General features: G+C 46.5%; 1 protein-coding gene and 2 non-coding genes across 3 annotated transcripts in view; all 3 read right to left on the bottom strand.

The window, feature by feature from the left end:
• TEX10 (testis expressed 10) overlaps positions 1 to 9,212 on the bottom strand; it is a 45,542-nt gene extending 36,330 nt beyond the window's left edge. The window contains exons 1-7 of the mRNA XM_061557211.1: positions 8,947 to 9,212; positions 7,261 to 7,461; positions 6,178 to 6,591; positions 5,061 to 5,317; positions 4,229 to 4,472; positions 3,927 to 4,045; positions 2,931 to 3,199 (exon numbers count right to left, since the gene is read on the bottom strand). Coding sequence (XP_061413195.1) covers positions 2,931 to 3,199; positions 3,927 to 4,045; positions 4,229 to 4,472; positions 5,061 to 5,317; positions 6,178 to 6,591; positions 7,261 to 7,440 — 1,483 coding nt within the window. The 5' untranslated portion in view covers positions 7,441 to 7,461; positions 8,947 to 9,212. The remainder of the gene's footprint in view (positions 1 to 2,930; positions 3,200 to 3,926; positions 4,046 to 4,228; positions 4,473 to 5,060; positions 5,318 to 6,177; positions 6,592 to 7,260; positions 7,462 to 8,946) is intronic.
• A 6,690-nt stretch (positions 9,213 to 15,902) lies between these two features.
• On the bottom strand, positions 15,903 to 15,975 carry TRNAF-GAA (transfer RNA phenylalanine (anticodon GAA)). The gene has a single exon. It is a non-coding gene; the product is annotated as a tRNA-Phe (tRNA).
• Positions 15,976 to 17,518: 1,543 nt separating this feature from the next.
• Positions 17,519 to 17,592, bottom strand: TRNAN-GUU (transfer RNA asparagine (anticodon GUU)). Its single transcript has one exon. It is a non-coding gene; the product is annotated as a tRNA-Asn (tRNA).
• Between the last annotated feature and the right edge of the window lie 1,008 nt (positions 17,593 to 18,600).

Below are 18,600 nucleotides of genomic sequence, written 5' to 3'. Positions count from 1 at the left end.
GCTTTTTTGACCTAACGAGCACCGACTCTCGCTCGTATTAGAGAAAGCACAACCCCAATTGTTTACGTTGATTGAAAGTGACTGCTTACGCTGGTGAATTCCTCCAAATATTTTCTGAAAACAGTCTTATTTTTCCAAGTAACAACCGCTAAATTGCCATGGCATTATCAGTAGCAAGGAAACTTTACATTTTCATAGGGTCGCAAAGTACTCAGGTCGAAAAATGTTGTGCAAAGCTGATGATCGGTTTTAGCTCCGCTCTTCAAACAGAATGCCTCCACTATCAGTCAGGTTTATGTGCTCGAGTATTAAACATTTTGTGGGTGCTGCTGCGCTTTCTAATAATGTTAATTGCATTTTAGGCAATTAGTAAAAAACTTAAATAATATTTACAAGTTCAACAACCTGCACAGCCATCATTCTAAAAGAGTCCGTAAAGTTGTATAAGTTTACCCTTTGAAGCTGTAAATTTTAACAGTTATTCCTGCATGCAACCAAGAAAACCAGTTTCTCTTCGGTTCAAATTTAAATTCTGACCCCAGTGAAAATGCCATCTCTCCAGCGAAAGCCTATTTAACCAGCCACGGGTCTTGTCGACTTTACAGTCATTCTGTAATATATTGTTACGTTAAAGCGTGTGACCTGTGCTGCGAACTTCCTGTTATAAAATGCTCAAAATTGCCTCGGAGTTCAAGCGATGCCCATCAAAGAATATCCACACTCACTAATTCACCTTTGCACAAGACAATAAAAACTCTGCTCTCCCGGACATTACATTCCACAAGGTGTTTTTGTCTCAAGGTGTTGTGTGTTAAAAGACGGCTGAATTACTGGAGACAGCAACTCGACACGCACAATGGCTTCCAGTAGAACGGTGCAGCAACATGAAGAATATTTAGCCAATGTTAAAAGTGTTAGAGTGGATATTCATGATAGTGGTGGTGGGGGCAGCACAAGAACACCCTACGGTATTGACAGTGCTAAATGGTAAAACAAATTTCCAATATTAAAAGCATAAATATAAGTAGAACTTCTTTCTGTAGCTCCACATGTAAGTAACTCGCCTTTTGCCCGTCCAAGGACGGGTGTATTGCAGTAAATCTGAAACTTGCAAGCGAAAACCAGACCGCGACGTGATATTCATTGCATCCATTCGTGTGCAGTTTGTAAGGCCGCGGTGACACAGACCTATTTCATTTAAATGTTATAATCCCTTGTTCATCATGACGTCCTTTTTACTTCTATGTCTCAATAGCGGAGATCGCGTGACGTGAGGGTTCTGCCTTTGTAGTGAGGGCTGTGAGTTGACGATGAGGAGGGGGAAGGAGGCGCCTCACTCCCCCCCCCTGTGGAGTGACGTCACCCGCTAATTATTATTAATGGAGTTGTTGGTGCTCCCTACCTGCCCCAACTGCTCCTGGGGCTTTTATTGTTGGTGTTGGGCCCCGGATTCTCCTTCACAGGCTGTGCTGCATTGTTCCTCCCTCTCTCTCTCTCTGTCCCTATCATGATTTGCTCCAACAAACGTCCGGAATTTAGATGCCATATAAATTCACAGTTGTTATTTAGGATCATATATATTCACACTACACAATAATAACAGTATTCCTTCCAAAATACCGAGAGACATAAACAAACACCGGATTTTACGGAGCTGTTCATCACGTTATTTGCGCCAATGGGTCGCAATGCATACGTAAAATATTCCATTGCATTACTAAGTGCCATGAACAAAAGTTACCAGGCACAATAACTGTATGCAGGACTGCATTAGACTTTTTTTGTGTAGAGCCATCTCTATTATGCAAAAATGTATGAAAAAAACCCACTAATATGGTGAACCCCCCATTCTATGTCATTATGACAGAATCACAGATTAGGACTGGAAAATTCCATCCCTAGAGGCACAAAAGGCACAACGAAGAACGGCAAACTTAGGCACCTCACACAGACACATCACCTGCGCCACAGATTATCATCCTTTAACTTGCATTTGCATAACAAGAGTTAAACTTGCTTTGCGCGTTAATAAAATATGACCACCAGTCTTGGGAGCCTTTGTGTTGGTGGCAGCAGCAGTACTATGGAACCATTGTTTTCTCCATCTGGCAAGTGAGTTATAAAGGCAAGGAAATGCATTTTTTAACTTGCGATTAAGTGCTGATTACTGCCCGTCAATTATGTCTCGATATTTTTATCCCACACTCCAAAGCTACATGGGCAACAATTAAAGCAGCTTTGTGTGTCGCGAAATAATAATAAAAAAAAGTACTTTGTGTCATTATAAACAATCCATGTGAAATGAATGCAAATGAACAAAAATGCAGACAAAGATAATGAAAGCTGAGCATAAATCTTCATTGATAACACAATTCTTAGAATTTAAGGTGTAGGAGGCAAAAACACAAACTATTGTGCAATAATACACACCTCTGGATTTCAAGTAAGCCACGAGCAGTCAGACATGCGGCACAAATGCAAAACCAATGGTCCAATGCACCTTAAACCGGAGCAGAATTGCAACGGCAATACTCAAATATCCCCATGTAGCCTTCAACTGACTGTTGGGGTAAGTGCTGGTTGGCACCACTTAAAGGCAACATGGTGCTCGGGGAACTGGTGTAGCCAGCACCGCACCTGGTGGCCATATTTTTCTCCTCATTGCTGACCAATACACACCACAACAGGTCCTCATTTAAGGCCGAGTCAACCTAGGTGAGGCCCAGGACTAGCTCATACATTCGCCACTAATTTTAGCAGTGGACGAAAATCACTCTGTCTGCCAGGCTCGTAGTGCAGTGTGATAAACCACTACGATCCAATGTGCATGCGCGCGCACAAGCTTTACAGTCACCCACTGTACACGCACCCCGCACAGTCTCCCATCCGCTCTCGCCAGCCCTGGTAGAATGCACACAGCTAACCCGTACCTTGAGTGTGCAGAGTGGCCAGGAGCGTTCGGACCACAGCCAGCACCGTGCCGAGGCGAGTGGTGGGCAGGCGGCTGCCCCCGGAGAGCAGCCCTGCCACGTAGTGCTCCACGGGCTCCAGGGCATCCGGCTGGGCGGCACGACGCCCCGCCGGTACTGTCGCCGGAGCCCCCCACCCCCCGGGCCCGCAGCCGTGCTCTGCCACGGAGGCCAGCAGCTCGGCCAGGTTGAGGTTCAGACCCAGGACAGTGTCTTGCGTTACGTCGGTTCTGACATTCACATCGCAGGGTGGCCGCGCACAGCCAATGTGTGACACGTGGCAGAAACACACACAACGGTTTAAGCGTTTGATGGGATACTTACAAAAAAGTTTAATGTAGATCTGGAAATGGAAGGGGTTACTGCAAGGGTTTTCTGGGTTGTGCTGTATAGCTCTCCAATGCATTTAGATAAAGTGATTGAAGTTCCCAGTACATGGAGCAAAAAGTGGCACATTCAGCTCAACTACGCATGGGGTACGTCCCGAAAACACATTGCTAAGCTATGGAAATGTTTGCGATTTTTTTTTCCTCTTGCAACCGTCTTTAATATTGTTATAATATTTGGTTTAAACATGTGATAGAATACGGGTGAAAATTTTTAAAAAACACTAGCGTTAAAATATCCACAAACCTGCAATAACATGTAGCGCAGTTTTGCCTCACAGCAGTTTTGCATTGAGATGCATTTTGTTTTAACAGCTCACATTTGCCCCCTGGTGGCCAATACGCCTTAAAGCATGCCCCACTGGTCAATGCCTTGCCATCCACACTTAAAATAAAGTCAATCCCAGCCTGTCCACATGTCAACCCTTCAACATGTTTTACTGGATAATGCCAAGGGTAACCTACACCTAAGAGTATCGTGCACCCAAGTGTCTATTGCCGTGTTCACTGCAAAATGGAAATTACGGAAGTCAGACCGTGCTGGCCGGACTTAACATAATTTAAAACATACCCTTTTTTCGCTCCTTTTTGCTTGGATTTTCTTGTCCCATTCTCACACATAGAGTACGGAAAATTCTTCAAAAAGTGCGATTTGAAATCGGTGAAATATGTGTCCCGGAAAAATGTTCCCTGGAAACGAAAAATGTCAAAAATGTCAACCAATTAAATATAAGACTCGCACACAACACCTGCAGTACCAACCAAAAACCAAGAATAAAAAAACAATACATTTCTTGGATCGATGCCACAAATGTTAACAACGTGCTCAGAAAAAATAACATTCTTGAAAACCGACATGAGCGTGGGCCTCACCAGGGTGCGACCGTGCCGGATCACCAGCCTCCACAGCAGGAGCATCGTGTTGGCTACCTGCACCATGACGGCCAGACCCTCACTTCCTGGGATGGGCACGTCTCCCTCCTGTGTGGCCAGAGCCGCCTCCACCCAGCACTCCAGTAGAAGTGGCACTAGGGTGTGCACGAACGTGCGGACGCCCTCCGGATGGGACAGGTCGTTGCCAACCACCATTTCGCTCGAGTTTGCCATGCTGACTGGACTGAGAAAAAAAATCATGCATTTTACGGAGTGCCTCTTTGGTTAAGTGTTAAATAGAAGTATAGAATTCGTTTTACGTAAAAAAAAACTGTCACCAAACACAATTTACTTGTCCGCTGTTCAAAAAGCCACGAGTTTAAAAATCAGTTGGGAGTAAGTCAGGTCAAAGTAATGTCCTGCTCAAATGAGCTTTGCCCGGCTAATAATCTCCCAGTGATATATAAATCAAATATAATTTTGTGGGACGTCAACAATTGTCCTATAAAAAGTCTGGCCCCCTCTAAAGGATTGTGGAATTTACACCACTGGATGAGGGCCATCAACAAAACTCATCACTGTTCTATGCTCATTTGAGCGGGGAGAAGCGTTAAAATTATAGCCGGGCTAAGCCAGTTGGAACAGAAAAGTCTCCCTTCTATTCCACCATGTGCGGCTGGATGGAAGGTTATGGATGAGGTTTTGTGACATTCTAAAATGTCGGCGCAGCCACCAATTATAAAGCGGCCCGAGTATTCGATCACGTAAAAAGTAGTTAATTAAAATATTTAAGTCAAATGTCTAATCGTACCAGCTCTAGTTAAATGCTCACCATAGGCGAAACGTCGTGGCCAGCATGGGCCGTAGTCCCGAGTGTTCAAACACCTCAACGCCCCTCTGACAGCTCGGCCAGTCCACGTGCAATGCCTCCGCAGGGCGCACCTCTCCCTCCCCGTCCACATCCGTCTCTCGAAGCACAGCGCCCAGGAAGCGGGCGAGGCGCGCCAGCACGCGCAGCCGCCATTGCTGGGACGTGAGCTGCCCACTGGGGTTCACGAGGAGGCGCCGAGGCGCTTTATCTCCCTTAACCTGACCACAGCCAACAAAACAGGCAAAAGCACCGCGTGGGTGAAGACGCACACGATGCAATAGTGTGTTTTAGAGACGAGTTGCTACATCGAGCAACGATTATGACACGAGGCAACCATTCGCATGCCTCCAGTGAATTCTATAAAGCACAACAGCAGTACAGGTTTCTGGACTGTGCATTTTGAATACCATCTCACTATGTGCAAAAATACTCAACGACCAGAACCTTATTTATAACAACTTGAGACTCACGCGAGGGGTTTCATTTGTTAAATAAAGACTGTTACTGCTGTAATAAACAAGTATCGATTTAAACATTGATTAAATTAATTGGCCAAATATCCCAACAGAATCAGTAAGGCTTTCCTGGGTAGAGGACATTATTTATTATCGGTAAGACTGCTGCCGTTATAATGCCGATTTTGCAATAACAATATAAAAGTAGAGGTTAAATGGTACCAACAAGGCACCGTTTGTTAGAAACACATTTCTCACTTCCACTAGAAAACACCCCAGGGCACAATAAGCTATATCATCATTATCATTTATTATTTATACCGCACTTCCAAGGCAGTAATTCTCGAGGTGCCAGAACAAAGGGAAATGTCAGATAAATACTCGGTTTAAGGAAATCGTTGCAAATCAATATTGACGCCCAAAAATAATACAATATAGACAATATACAGTACACAATATCCAAAAAAAATGTTGAACAGCTGGACTGTGCTTGAGACTCCTGTATATATTCATACACAATTTTAAATGAGAAGTCTTTAACTCAGCACTTAAATTGAAAATGTAGAGTGCAAGTTGGTCCACAACTTTGTTATCAAGGGTAACAAAAACTGGCCCGCACCCACCTGCGAGCCTCCCCGTGAGATGAGCTGGACGAACAGGCCCAGCAGTCGCAGGCCACTGGCGGTGCGCACGAGCAGCTGGGGGAAAGTCTCGAGAATCGCGTCGAGTGCCTGCAGCGCGTCGAGCTGCACACCCTCGCTCAGGTGCGTCATGGCGGACGCCAGGTGAGCGCTCAGCGTTGGCACGAACGGCGAGAGTCGGGCGGCATCCACGCGGGGGTAGAGCGAGCGCAGCACGGCCACCACACCCTGCCGCACCAAGGCCTCGCGGTCAGTGAGCAGCGGCGTCACCTGATCCACCAAGGACGAAAGATGCTGGGGGACCAGCTCGGGATGAGCCTCCAGCAGCTCCTTGAGTCCCCCCAGGGCACCTTGCCGCACGGTCGTGCCGTAGTGGCGCAGCTGCGTCAAAAGAGCCTGTGTGCGACAACAGCCGATGACACATGTCACGTGTTGCTACTTCCGACGCACGCTGACACCGGAGTTCACAAAATAAGTACTTTTTGGGAAATCAGCAATGGCTGTCCACTGTCTAGTTAGTATAATCCTCATAGCTGCCCTTGAAAGATGCATTCAATCTTTTGTAATATTCATCATCTCATGTAGTCCCATCCAGACGCTCATTTTGTACCACTGCTCTGTTTCCTTCCTCTTCCATTTTCCCTTGCAGAATCAGCTTTGAATGTCAAGCATGTGCAGAGTTATTTTCATAAGACTGAAGACACTATCTGGTCCCCATCAGATTAATGCGAATGTATTTGCATCTCTAGCTTAGAACCTTCAATGGAGACGAGTACAGTGTGGTGCTCGTTTGAGTATTTTTCAATACACTGTGACTTGTTTATTGCGGTTTAGTTGCAATATCACGAAACATTCATTCACACCCACCAAAGCGGCTTCATAATTATTGACAACTTATTGCGCACAAAAGTCAAGAGCAAATTTAACAGCGTACGCTCCACTTTGTATGTATGTACGTTGAACTTATTTCGCACCGTACGTAGCCGACAGTGCTAATCAGAGGTGCATTAGTCGTTTAGAATACGTTTTATACATCTAGAAAAACAAATAAATGTTAACACTTACATCAATGCTAAGCTTGCGCTTGGTGGTGGGCTGTGAGCCGGTGGCCTTGAGCTGTTCTGGGACGGTAATGGCGCGCGTCTTAAAGTTCGTGTTGGTCTCATTGTCAGCCCTGGGCTTCTTCTTCCCAACCTTGAGCTTCACTTTCTGGAAGTCGGTATCCCGCTGACGTTTCTTCGTCATTTTCTGTAGATTTCTCAATGCCTTAAGACGGCAGTCATCAAGCACATTGGAACATCGCAAATGTTAGGTCTCAACTTTCTTACATTGCAGTTACAGGAACTGGTCATCAAGTCCATGAAGCACAGTAGTACACGCCATGCTCTCTATGGCATAGAAACAAACACTATATGGTGTTAACAATATAAATTCACACTTGTATTTGTCTGGATATTGAAGCAACATGCACCCCTATCACTTTCAGTCCGCACAAAGCAATTTTACAATGCAGTTTTGCAAAGCACAATATCGTTATTGGTAGAGTTCACTGTGCAGGTATATTATGGTAGTGTATGTTGTTTAAAATTGTGAATCAAGTGATACTTGTATACATGCACATTTGTATCTGTATATAGTATACAACGGTATGTTTCATTACATCACCGAGTAATGTATAATACTATAAGGTAGTACACGCCACGAGTGAGTAGTGGTTGTGCCTAGCTACATTCAGCCCTTCTAAGCACGTGACATTTCACTGGCTCAGGGCTGCCAATGGAGATCAGCAGGACATTCCTGGGTGATTATAGTCGGTATACGCGTTATGGGCAACAGAGCGTGGTGCAGCAAAATTCAGTTCTGTACTTTCTCAAAAAACTATAAACTATTTTATTTTACCAGGTAAGGCGCACTGAACTATATTGCTCTTTTTCAGAAGCGACCTGGCTACAAATGATAAGCTCAACTTAGTGGCGGCTTATCACGTGGACACTTATATCGACCAAATACTCTAAACGCGTGTTTATAAATGCGGAGGGGAAAAAAGCGGAAGCCCCAGAGAAAAATCCACGCGACCTCCGGGAGAACATGCCAACTCCAAATACAGGACATATGTATATAGATGCGTCAGGGTCGGGATCGAACCCACAACCTCCTGCACACCGGGCGAGGTAGTCAACATCTCGCCAGCGCAGCGTGGTGGATAGATCCTCATGATCGCCGATAATATTCCTTCGGCCCATGTACTCGGTTCTCGGCAATGTTTGTTTGTCCTTTGTGGTGTTGCTGCTGCGTTCACGCACCACGGACCTGTCTTGCAAAACAGTCGGGCAACTGGCTAATCTGGATCATCCGATTCACAATATTTCAAGAGCCGCAATGCATGTTGTGAATGCGAGACTGTGGTAATTAATAACGTCACGATACAGTCCGTAATGAGCCGCAGGTTGCCGAACCCTGTACACGGTAAACTGGACCTCCATGGTAAACTGGACTGGACTCCCATGGTAAACTGGACTTCCACGGTCAGGGGTCGGCAACCAAAACAACAAGATGACGACATTTCTTTATTTATTTAAAGAGCCACACTATAGTCCTTAAAGAGCCGCATGCGGCTCCGGAGCCGCACGTTGCCAACACCTGGTGTAACAAATCAAACAAATCAAACAAACTCAAAACGCATCCACAATGGGAAAGACAAACGGGGGGGGAGGAGTGGGGTGTACATAAATATTGAGTTGCCACACTCACCCCGCGTCCGCGCTCCAAAAAAAAATATCCCTCCTGGGCCTCAACAAGATCGTGACGTTGTCATACTCAGCGCGGCGGCGATATCCAATCCTGCCGTTGCTGATAACGATGTGTGATTCTGCTGCTGCTGCTGGCGGTGAGAAAATGACGAAGATCCCGCGGCGAAGACGTCCAACACGCGGGCGCGCACGTGGCTCCCGGCACTGTGCGTAAGCACGTGGCGGGCTGGCGACGATGACGTCACCACGTGGGGGCGGAGTCCCAGCGCGGCCGTCGCGCCGGGATGACGTCACGAGAAGGGCGCCTCCCCCCTACGTGACGTCGCACAATCGTCACGCCCTCATTAATAATCATGAGGGGTGACGTCACTCCACATGGAGCACGCCCCTCCCCCCTCGTTAATAATCATGAGCGGTGACGTCACTCCACATGGAGCACCCCTCCCCCCTCGTTAATAATCATGACTGGGTGACGTCACTCCACATGGAGCACACCCCTCCCCCCTCGTTAATAACCATGAGGGGTGACGTCACTCCATATGGAGCACACCCCTACCCCCTCGTTAATAACCATGAGGGGTGACGTCACTCCACATGGAGCACACCCCTCCCCCCTCGTTAATAACCATGAGGGGTGACGTCACTCCACATGGAGCAAACCCCTCCCCCCTCGTTAATAATCATGACTGGGTGACGTCACTCCACATGGAGCACACCCCTCCCCCCTCGTTAATAACCATGAGGGGTGACGTCACTCCACATGGAGCACACCCCTCCCCCCTCGTTAATAATCATGAGAGGTGACGTCACTCCACATGGAGCACCCCTCCCCCCTCGTTAATAACCATGAGGGGTGACGTCACTCCACATGGAGCGAACCCCTCCCCCCTCGTTAATAATCATGAGCGGGTGACGTCACTCCACACGGAGCACCCCTCCCCCTCATTAATAATCATGAGGGGTGACGTCACTCCACATGGAGCACACCCCTCCCCCCTCATTAATAATCATGAGCAGGTGACGTCACTCCACATGGAGCACCCCTCCCCCCTCGTTAATAATCATGAGCGGGGACGTCACTCCACATGGAGCACACCCCTCCCCCCTCGTTAATAATCATGAGGGGTGACGTCATTCCACATGGAGCACACACCCCTCATTAATAATCATGACTTGGTGACGTCACTCCACATGGAGCACACCCCTCCCCCCTCGTTAATAATCATGAGCGGGTGACGTCACTCTATATGGAGCACCCCTCCCCCCTCGTTAATAATCATGAGGGGTGACGTCACTCCACATGGAGCACCCCTCCCCCCTCGTTAATAATCATGAGGGGTGACGTCACTCCACATGGAGCACACCCCTCCCCCCTCGTTAATAATCATGAGGGGTGACGTCACTCCACATGGAGCACCCCTCCCCCCTCATTAATAATCATGAGGGGTGACGTCACTCCACATGGAGCACCCCTCCCCCCTCGTTAATAATCATGAGGGGTGACGTCACTCCATATGGAGCACACCCCTCTCCCCTCGTTAATAATCATGAGGGGTGACGTCACTCCACATGGAGCACACCCCTCCCCCCTTATTAATAATCATGAGGGGTGACGTCACTCCACATGGAGCACCCCTCCCCCCTCGTTAATAATCATGAGGGGTGACGTCACTCCACATGGAGCACACCCCTCCCCCCTCGTTAATAATCATGAGCGGGTGACGTCACTCCACATGGAGCACCCCTCCCCCCTCGTTAATAATCATGAGGGGTGACGTCACTCCACATGGAGCACACCCCTCCCCCCTCATTAATAATCATGAGAGGTGACGTCACTCCACATGGAGCACCCCTCCCCCCTCGTTAATAATCATGAGAGGGTGACGTCACTCCACATGGAGCACCCCTCCCCCCTCATTAATAATCATGAGAGGTGACGTCACTCCACATGGAGCACCCCTCCCCCCTCATTATTAACCATGAGAGGGTGACGTCACTCCACATGGGGCACCCCTCCCCCCTCATTAATAATCATGAGCAGGTAACGTCACTCCACATGGAGCACACCCCCCCTCATTAATAATCATGACTTGGTGACGTCACTCCCTATGGAGCACACCCCTCCCCCCTCATTAATAACCATGAGAGGGTGACGTCACTCCACATGGAGCACACCCCCCTCGTTAATAATCATGACTGGGTGACGTCACTCCACATGGAGCACCCCTCCCCCCTCATTAATAATCATGAATTGGTGACGTCACTCCACATGGTGCACACCCCCCTCGTTAATAATCATGACTGGGTGACGTCACTCCACATGGAGCACCCCTCCCCCCTCGTTAATAATCATAAGCGGGTGACGGATAATAGAAGCATACCGATTTTAATAGCCAAAAATGCATCAATGTTTGGTTGCTTTTTTATTTTACGAAGCGGTATGATTAAATGTAATAGTTGGTACGGGTAAAAAGGTTTTATAAACAGACAGCTTAAATCGATAGGATTGGCAAGTATGTAGAAGGGATATCCCACAGAATGTCCACTGTGACAACACACCCCATAAAGATGAAACGTCCATGTGCGGCGATCATTTTTAGTGCAACCATTCCAAGTCGCGTAAAAACGTGGACATCCCATGCTCCCACTGCAGACAGTCTATTGATCGTTCACAATTGTATTCGCCAGGTGTGTACTCGTTTCACTGCTTCTACTGTGATGATGATGATGACATACAGTTATGGGCTCAAATCTAGCCAGAGCTGTCGAGGGCTGAGCTCCAGAAGATATTCCTGCCCCGCCCTACCGTCTCAGGGGTGAGGGCAGTGGAAAATATTTCATGTAAAATTAAGCCTTGATGATATACATAGCCTGTACAAAATGTTGTGTTTCTAAAGTCGATTATTTAACACTGTATTTAGGCTTAGTGCATTGTTCAAACAAGTGAAAAGCACACACACACACACCCACACGACCAGAAATGCATGTACGATTCATCCTATGGCTCTACTCAACTATAATGAGCACATGTCAAAGTTCCAAGCGATTACTCTGATCTGCCGCGTGCAGTTGTAAGATGCGAACGAGGCTTCCAAGAGAAGGGGGACGGAGTTGCAAAACATCAATAATGAAATCACTGAGTATAAACGACTCATCCACTGCATCAGAGCTGAGATTGAAGCTTTTAAGAAACAGGTGCTGTCTCTCTCTCTCAGATTAGACAATTGATTTTCAGTAGACCTGTCTCCTTTGTTGTACTTGGCTGTCAAGTTAAAAATAATGATGTCAATACTTTATATAATTTACCATGGTATATATGTAGTTACTGGTGGCCAGTGTAGCTATTGGAAACGTTTCAGCAGTTGATATCTATGACATGTAAATGTGTCTTCAATGTTAATTTCCCAAGGTTTGTTTTTAAATCTCTGCTAGCGCCCTTAAGTTTGACCTTTCTACCCTCACCAATCACCTCGAATGTACATGTACAGCCTGTTTGTCAATCCATTGCTGAGTGAGGGCCTCCGCACAATTGCAGTGGTGAGATGTTGACTCGCTCGCCTGGTATGCAGGACGTCGTGGGTTCGATCCGGACCCTGACGCCTGCTGTATATTTGGAGTTTGCATGTTCTCTTTCTCTTCCCTTGGTCGCGTGGATTTTTCTCCGGGTCCTCCGGGTTTTCCCTTCACATTTAGAAACAAGCGTTTAGAGTATTTGGCTGCTATAAATGTCCACGTGATAAGCCACTTCGCTGGGCTATCATTGATCACCAGGTCGCTTCTGAAAAAGAGCTATAAAGCTTATTGGGCTTTACCTGCTAAAGTATTTATTTTTAAATTTGTGTAGGCAGTGAGGGTTACTTGACCATAGTTCACTACGACGGTGACTACATGTTGAAGGTGAGGGAGTATAAAACAACAAAGTGCATGTAAATGAAAAAAAATTAACCCGTATAAACACAGTTTTTCACTATAAATCCTTTATATGCGTGGCGGCTAGAGTCCTCTCGTCCTCTGGCTTGAGATGGCTGCCACCTATGGGTCAGATGATTGCCTGCCACCATTAAGCAATTGGTAATTAAATCTAATTTTTTTTCCTAAAAAGTGTAAAGTTATGGAAAAAAATTTTCACGAAAATTAATTGTCACGCACAACGAGTCTGTGTGCAAAATGTCAGCTCGATTAGATCACGGGAAGTGGGTTAAAAAACGACCGAAAGATTTGCACGGTCGTAAGCGCGCAAGCAAGCAAGCAAGTGAACTTAATATAAAGGATTTTAAAAAGCCCTCTGCGTTGGTGCAGCGAGCCACAGCTGGAGACGGAGGTGCGTGATGTGGAGGAGCGTGGGGAGCTGTCCCTGAAGGAGACCATGGCCAGCCTGGAGGCCGAGCTACTGAAAGCCAAGCAGGAGATGACACAGCATGTGCACGAGTACCGAGAGCTCATGAACATCAAGCTGGCTCTGGACGTGGAGATCGCCACCTACCACAAGCTGCTGGAGGGCGAGGAGGTCAGGTGAAGAAGGACGAGGTACATGCGGCGGTACCACCATTGCTTTGTTTCCTTTCCAGCTCAATTGTTTTTTTTTGTTCTCCGAGAAATGTATCCGGGTGCAGTGGTTAGTCACCCTGCGATCTGAACCCACATACTTGAGTTTTATACGTGGGGCACGGGTGAGTGGCGAATGATATCTGAACTGGCCCTGGGCACCTGTACTTGCACAGGGATGACTGGGCAAAAAGAGTTCCAGACTTTAGAGGCATCAAATGAAAATAAGAGACCTCCCACTGCTGCATACTGAGCGAAAGTTGTACGGTGTAACGTTACATGATGTTGCGTACATTACAATCTCCTACACAGCTGAAATAAGTGACACGACAGAAGCAGTTTATAAAAAGAAATTTCCATAATTACAGTGTAGAGATGGTTTGCCGTCATAAGCAATGAATCCTGCACACAATACTCTACTTAGATTATTTGTTCACAGGCTCGCATCATGTCACACCGCTCAAAGTCTCAGGTGCTACGGTCAAAACCAAGGCAATTTCCGCAAGACGTGTATGTGTGTGACAGCACATAGAACGGTTTCAAGAAGACCTGGTGATATAAAGTATCAACGCTAGTAGCCGGCTTGCAAGCTGCACGTAGTGCAGCCTTCCTGGAGCCACGAGTACATCATCTGCTGGGGAGCTTCCACAAGACTCGTGGTCTCGTCTGCACAATTCGTCTCGGCGTCCAGATGTTATGCTTTCTTTCAAGCTATCCTGGAAATTGCAGTGGCATGTGTTAAGCACCATAGATAATCAAGAACCACAGCATTTTTTTCCAGCAGTGACAACACATGGCATACGGGCTTAATTGCAAAAAATTATACAATCCGTGGTTACGTTGTAACAGCAGACTTCGCCCATGTGCTATGAGTAATGGTTTCATTTTGAGAGGGTTTGAAATCTTTTCAACCAGATCTGCCAATGTCATTTTCAGACAGTTCAAAAAAAGCAACACACTTTCAAACGGTGCAACAGTTTTCTCTGAAATTGTAAAAACATTTCACAGCTGTATTAACGCAACGAATATCCAAAACTTTATAAAAATGTGCATCGCGTTCTCCTTTCTTTGTTGTCACGCTTGAGTAAAGACTTTCTGAGCACTGCAGCACATTTTGCGACTTGTATTTGTTATCGTTTCGTATCACGAATTATTACACATCTATGTCAAACACCCAGTCCTCCGTAATACTTCATTGAACAACTTCTCTGTTGCAAAACTGGGGGAAAAACATGCTCGATTGGTTCTGAGCAACTCAGGTGTTCGGGAGAGAACCCAGATCACATACGCCATTAGGAGCTGTACAATAATCCAACTACTGCAATACATTTCACAAGTGTATCTCATATATATTCTAGATTTTAAGTTTTCGTGACCGCAAGGATCCATACTCTTTGGGTTTTTCAGTAAAGTCACGTAGGTGAAAACAAAATAAAATAAATTATTTTATAAAATTTAGTTGTTTAATTTTTATATTCTTATCCTAATGGTTTGCTATGATTTATCCACAGCCTTCCCAAGGCATCGCCATATCTCAGGAAATCGTGATGAAGCAATCCACCCAGTTCTGAGTTACAACACATGCTTTTTCACAATATGTAACCGTACATTGGCAGACATTCTGTTTGTAAATCCACTACGGGATAAAGGCATCCTACTCTGTGCCGGCCAATGTGGTTATTTATCCATACCTCATCACGCTGCAGGTGAGCAATGGTTGGTGAAAGCGAGGAACAGAACATAGGCGACAGAGCAGTGAATTTCGATTTAAAGCTTTCGTGACTGCAGGGATTCATCTTCTTGGTTCTTTCGGTAAAGTCACGTAGAAGGGGAAGTAATAAAATAATAAAAATAAAACATAATAAAATAATGTTTCTGCACTGCTTCTCTGCTAACAACATAGTCCCGTAGCAACGGTTTAATGCATTGGTGGTCGCTCATCTATCAACGATATGAAGAAGGGGCTTTAATTATCTCACTAAAGAATGCTCACGGTCGCTGTAGGCATATGACTCGTAGTCACAGCCCATTGTGAGAGTTATACTTTATGTAGTGGACCGAGTCGGCCACCCATCCATAAAGATTCGACGAAGTTAATCCCAGACGTGCAATTTGTACTACTGGCGTAGACACAAATGCCAAAGCACGTCTCATCATCAGCTCCCATGATTCAAGCTGCTCCAGATCGCCTCCTACTGGGCTCCCCGCACGCAGCACCGTGGACCTGGTTTCACGTCGACATTGTCGAATTGTTGTTGGTGACAATGGTACGCGAAAAGGTGCCCAATTAAGTGAACCAAGCATCACTGTGAGACACACGCTTCGTTTAAGCGGCGTTAACTGTCGAAACTCGACGGTGTTTGTTTGTATTCTGAGCAAATCCGTATAGAGCAATTAAAAAAATAACACCTTTGCCGAAACCCGGGATTGAACCAGGGACCTTTAGATCTTCAGTCTAACGCTCTCCCAACTGAGCTATTTCGGCTGTGCTCATCCATGCCGTTCAAGCTGCCTTGTAAGCTTGGCCTTGGTGCTCAAAGACACGTGGAGTGAACATTAATTCGAGGTTCATACTCTTAGGTTTTTTCGGTAAAGTCACGTAGGTAAAAAATAAAAAAAATTATAGAAATAAAATAACCAACACGTTCCACTCATTGGCTTCCACATTCAGATAACCCCTTCCCTCCCCCCTTAAACTTGTATTTAAGAGCTTGACTCTTGGAATTTTGCCTCACTTGAGACAGGTAAATTAGCTGTGACGGTCCCACCCTGATGACGGAGACTTGTGTTGTCTCCGAAACGTCGTGAATTATAATTTTATTTCTATTATTATTTCTATTATTTTTAATTTTTTTTACCTACGTGACTTTACCGAAAAAACCTAAGAGTATGAATCCTTGCAGTCACGTAAGCTTCAAATATAGAATTAATTCGAGGTTGTTACGCTTGCACCAAATACCACCGGGAGACAGGCGCACACACACACGTGCGCATCGTGGCTTAAAGAGAACTCGGGCAGGACATACGGCGCAAGTGAAATATTAGCTGGCGTGGACAGAACTCGTCGCTCGAAGGGGCCCCGATGGTTTGAAACGCCTCGCGATGGAGTGGAAGAGCCCCAGGGAGTGGCAACGTGGTCCGAGAGAGGAGGGAATGAAGATGGAGCGATGAAACATGAACGTCTCGCGTGCAAGGTGGCTCTTGGGCAGGTCATCCCATCGCACGATCGCGACAGATGGGCGCACCTTGGGGAGGCGGAGGAATTCGTCCGGCAGCAGTGGGTTGACCTTTGCTGAACCCCTAATGAAGTTACAACACAATGCCCTAGGTACCAGATCTTGAGACAAATCATGTTGTGCCACCGAGGTTCACTGACCCCCCCCCCCCACCCCCAATGTACCAGCGTGGTGAAGTTATGGTCAGACAACCCCGGCCTTGATCGAGCAGTCGATAATTATAAGACCCCCCCCCAGCACAAGTCGGGAGGGGGACGTCTTAGGGGTCGTCCATAAATGACGTCACGCGATTTTGAACGATTTTTGACCCCCCCTCCCTCGTCACGCGGCGTCACAAAAAGTCAGACCCCCCCCCCCTCAAATATGACGTCACAAAGCTCTGCCCCCCCCCCCAAAATAAAACATGCTTCAAATCGCTTTAAACTATTGTCATTGTAGTGCGTATTTAATGTGGCGCTGCACTCTGATGTTGTAGGAGAAAAAAATTAATAAAAGTATATTTAATTAAGTAGAACGCGTTGTCTATGTTTATTTAAAGTTGCGCATTTTGATGTGACGTCACATTTCTCACCCCCCCCCCCCCTCGTCACACATCGTCACAAATGTCTGACCCCCCCAGATCCGTGACGTCATTTATGGACGGCCCCTTACTTTCCGAAGCGTCTTATAATCCGCAGAATACGTTTTTAAAAAAAAACTACATTTTAAACGAGTGAACCGATAACGCTTGTCTCACCACTAGTTCGTAAAATGCCGTGACAAAAAAAAAGTTTACAAAAAAAATAACATCCCCGTCCCTGGGTGGGCTTGAACCACCAACCTTTCGGTTAACAGCCGAACGCGCTAACCGATTGCGCCACAGAGACTGCGACGACCTCAGCGTGCGGTGGAGCCCATGCCATGTGCGTGCTGCCTGCTGCTGCCCCATGCCTTGTCTAACCAGTGCCACGTTAATTCTCATCCAGCAGTGGATCGATTTTTTTTTGGCGACCTGTAAACTCACCCCCCCCCCCCCCACATTATAGAATTTTTGTTTCAACCGAGAACACCCTTGCCTGACCCAATATAGCTCTGAGAAATAAATGCGTGAATGCTGTGAATGAGCATCATTATTTTCACCTATTGTCCATTTTAGTGAGGTATCCTAACGAGCTTAGCACAGGGCATAACTGCGAGCGAATAAAAATTAATCAACCCACGCTCCAGCATGCAAGACGTAATTTGTTCACGCTAGCTCGTTACTCTTGGAAACCACATTGTGTAAGATAAATTCGTTTAGGAAGGTATTTTATTTCGTTCCAGGTTATCAAGTGGATTTAAATTCGATCGTGGTTATTTTATATTGGCAGATTCATACGTGATTATTCGCCAATGGCTCAAGTATAATTACAATTTCACAGATTTATAAAGCACCTCACGTACCCCCAGGGGTACGCGTAGCACCGGTTGAGAACCACCGCTCTCACGTGGTAAAGCATCAGGTGTGCCGCAGTATTTTGGGAGTAAAAGAAAACAACTTCACTGTTCGCAAGCTAGGACAGACGAACTCTCCGTGCCGTTCAGTGGCCGATCCATCCCCCACCTCCCGCCCTCCCCTCTCCATTGGTTGCGGCAGCAGACAGCCGTCAGCCCTCCACCCCCGTCCCTCTCAATTCTCTCGGCCGTGCATGTGTAGTGACATAGCGCCGACTGCTGGACAACAGCAGCAACTGCAGGTGGGCACTTTGCGCACACGCCGCTGTTATAATCCACCTCGGATCTGCACATAAACGGATTTCATCGCTCCATCTCCAAGGTGGGCGCCCTCGTGGACATTCTAATTCATTGGCTGCCATGTGTTCATTCGTTAATCTCGAAAAAGCTTACATCTACGA

The sequence above is a fragment of the Lethenteron reissneri genome, chromosome 23, assembly GCF_015708825.2.
Source record: "Lethenteron reissneri isolate LAM-NWPU_2019-01 chromosome 23, ASM1570882v1, whole genome shotgun sequence".
Taxonomy (NCBI): domain Eukaryota; kingdom Metazoa; phylum Chordata; class Hyperoartia; order Petromyzontiformes; family Petromyzontidae; genus Lethenteron; species Lethenteron reissneri.
This window is presented reverse-complemented; position numbering and strand designations above follow the sequence as displayed.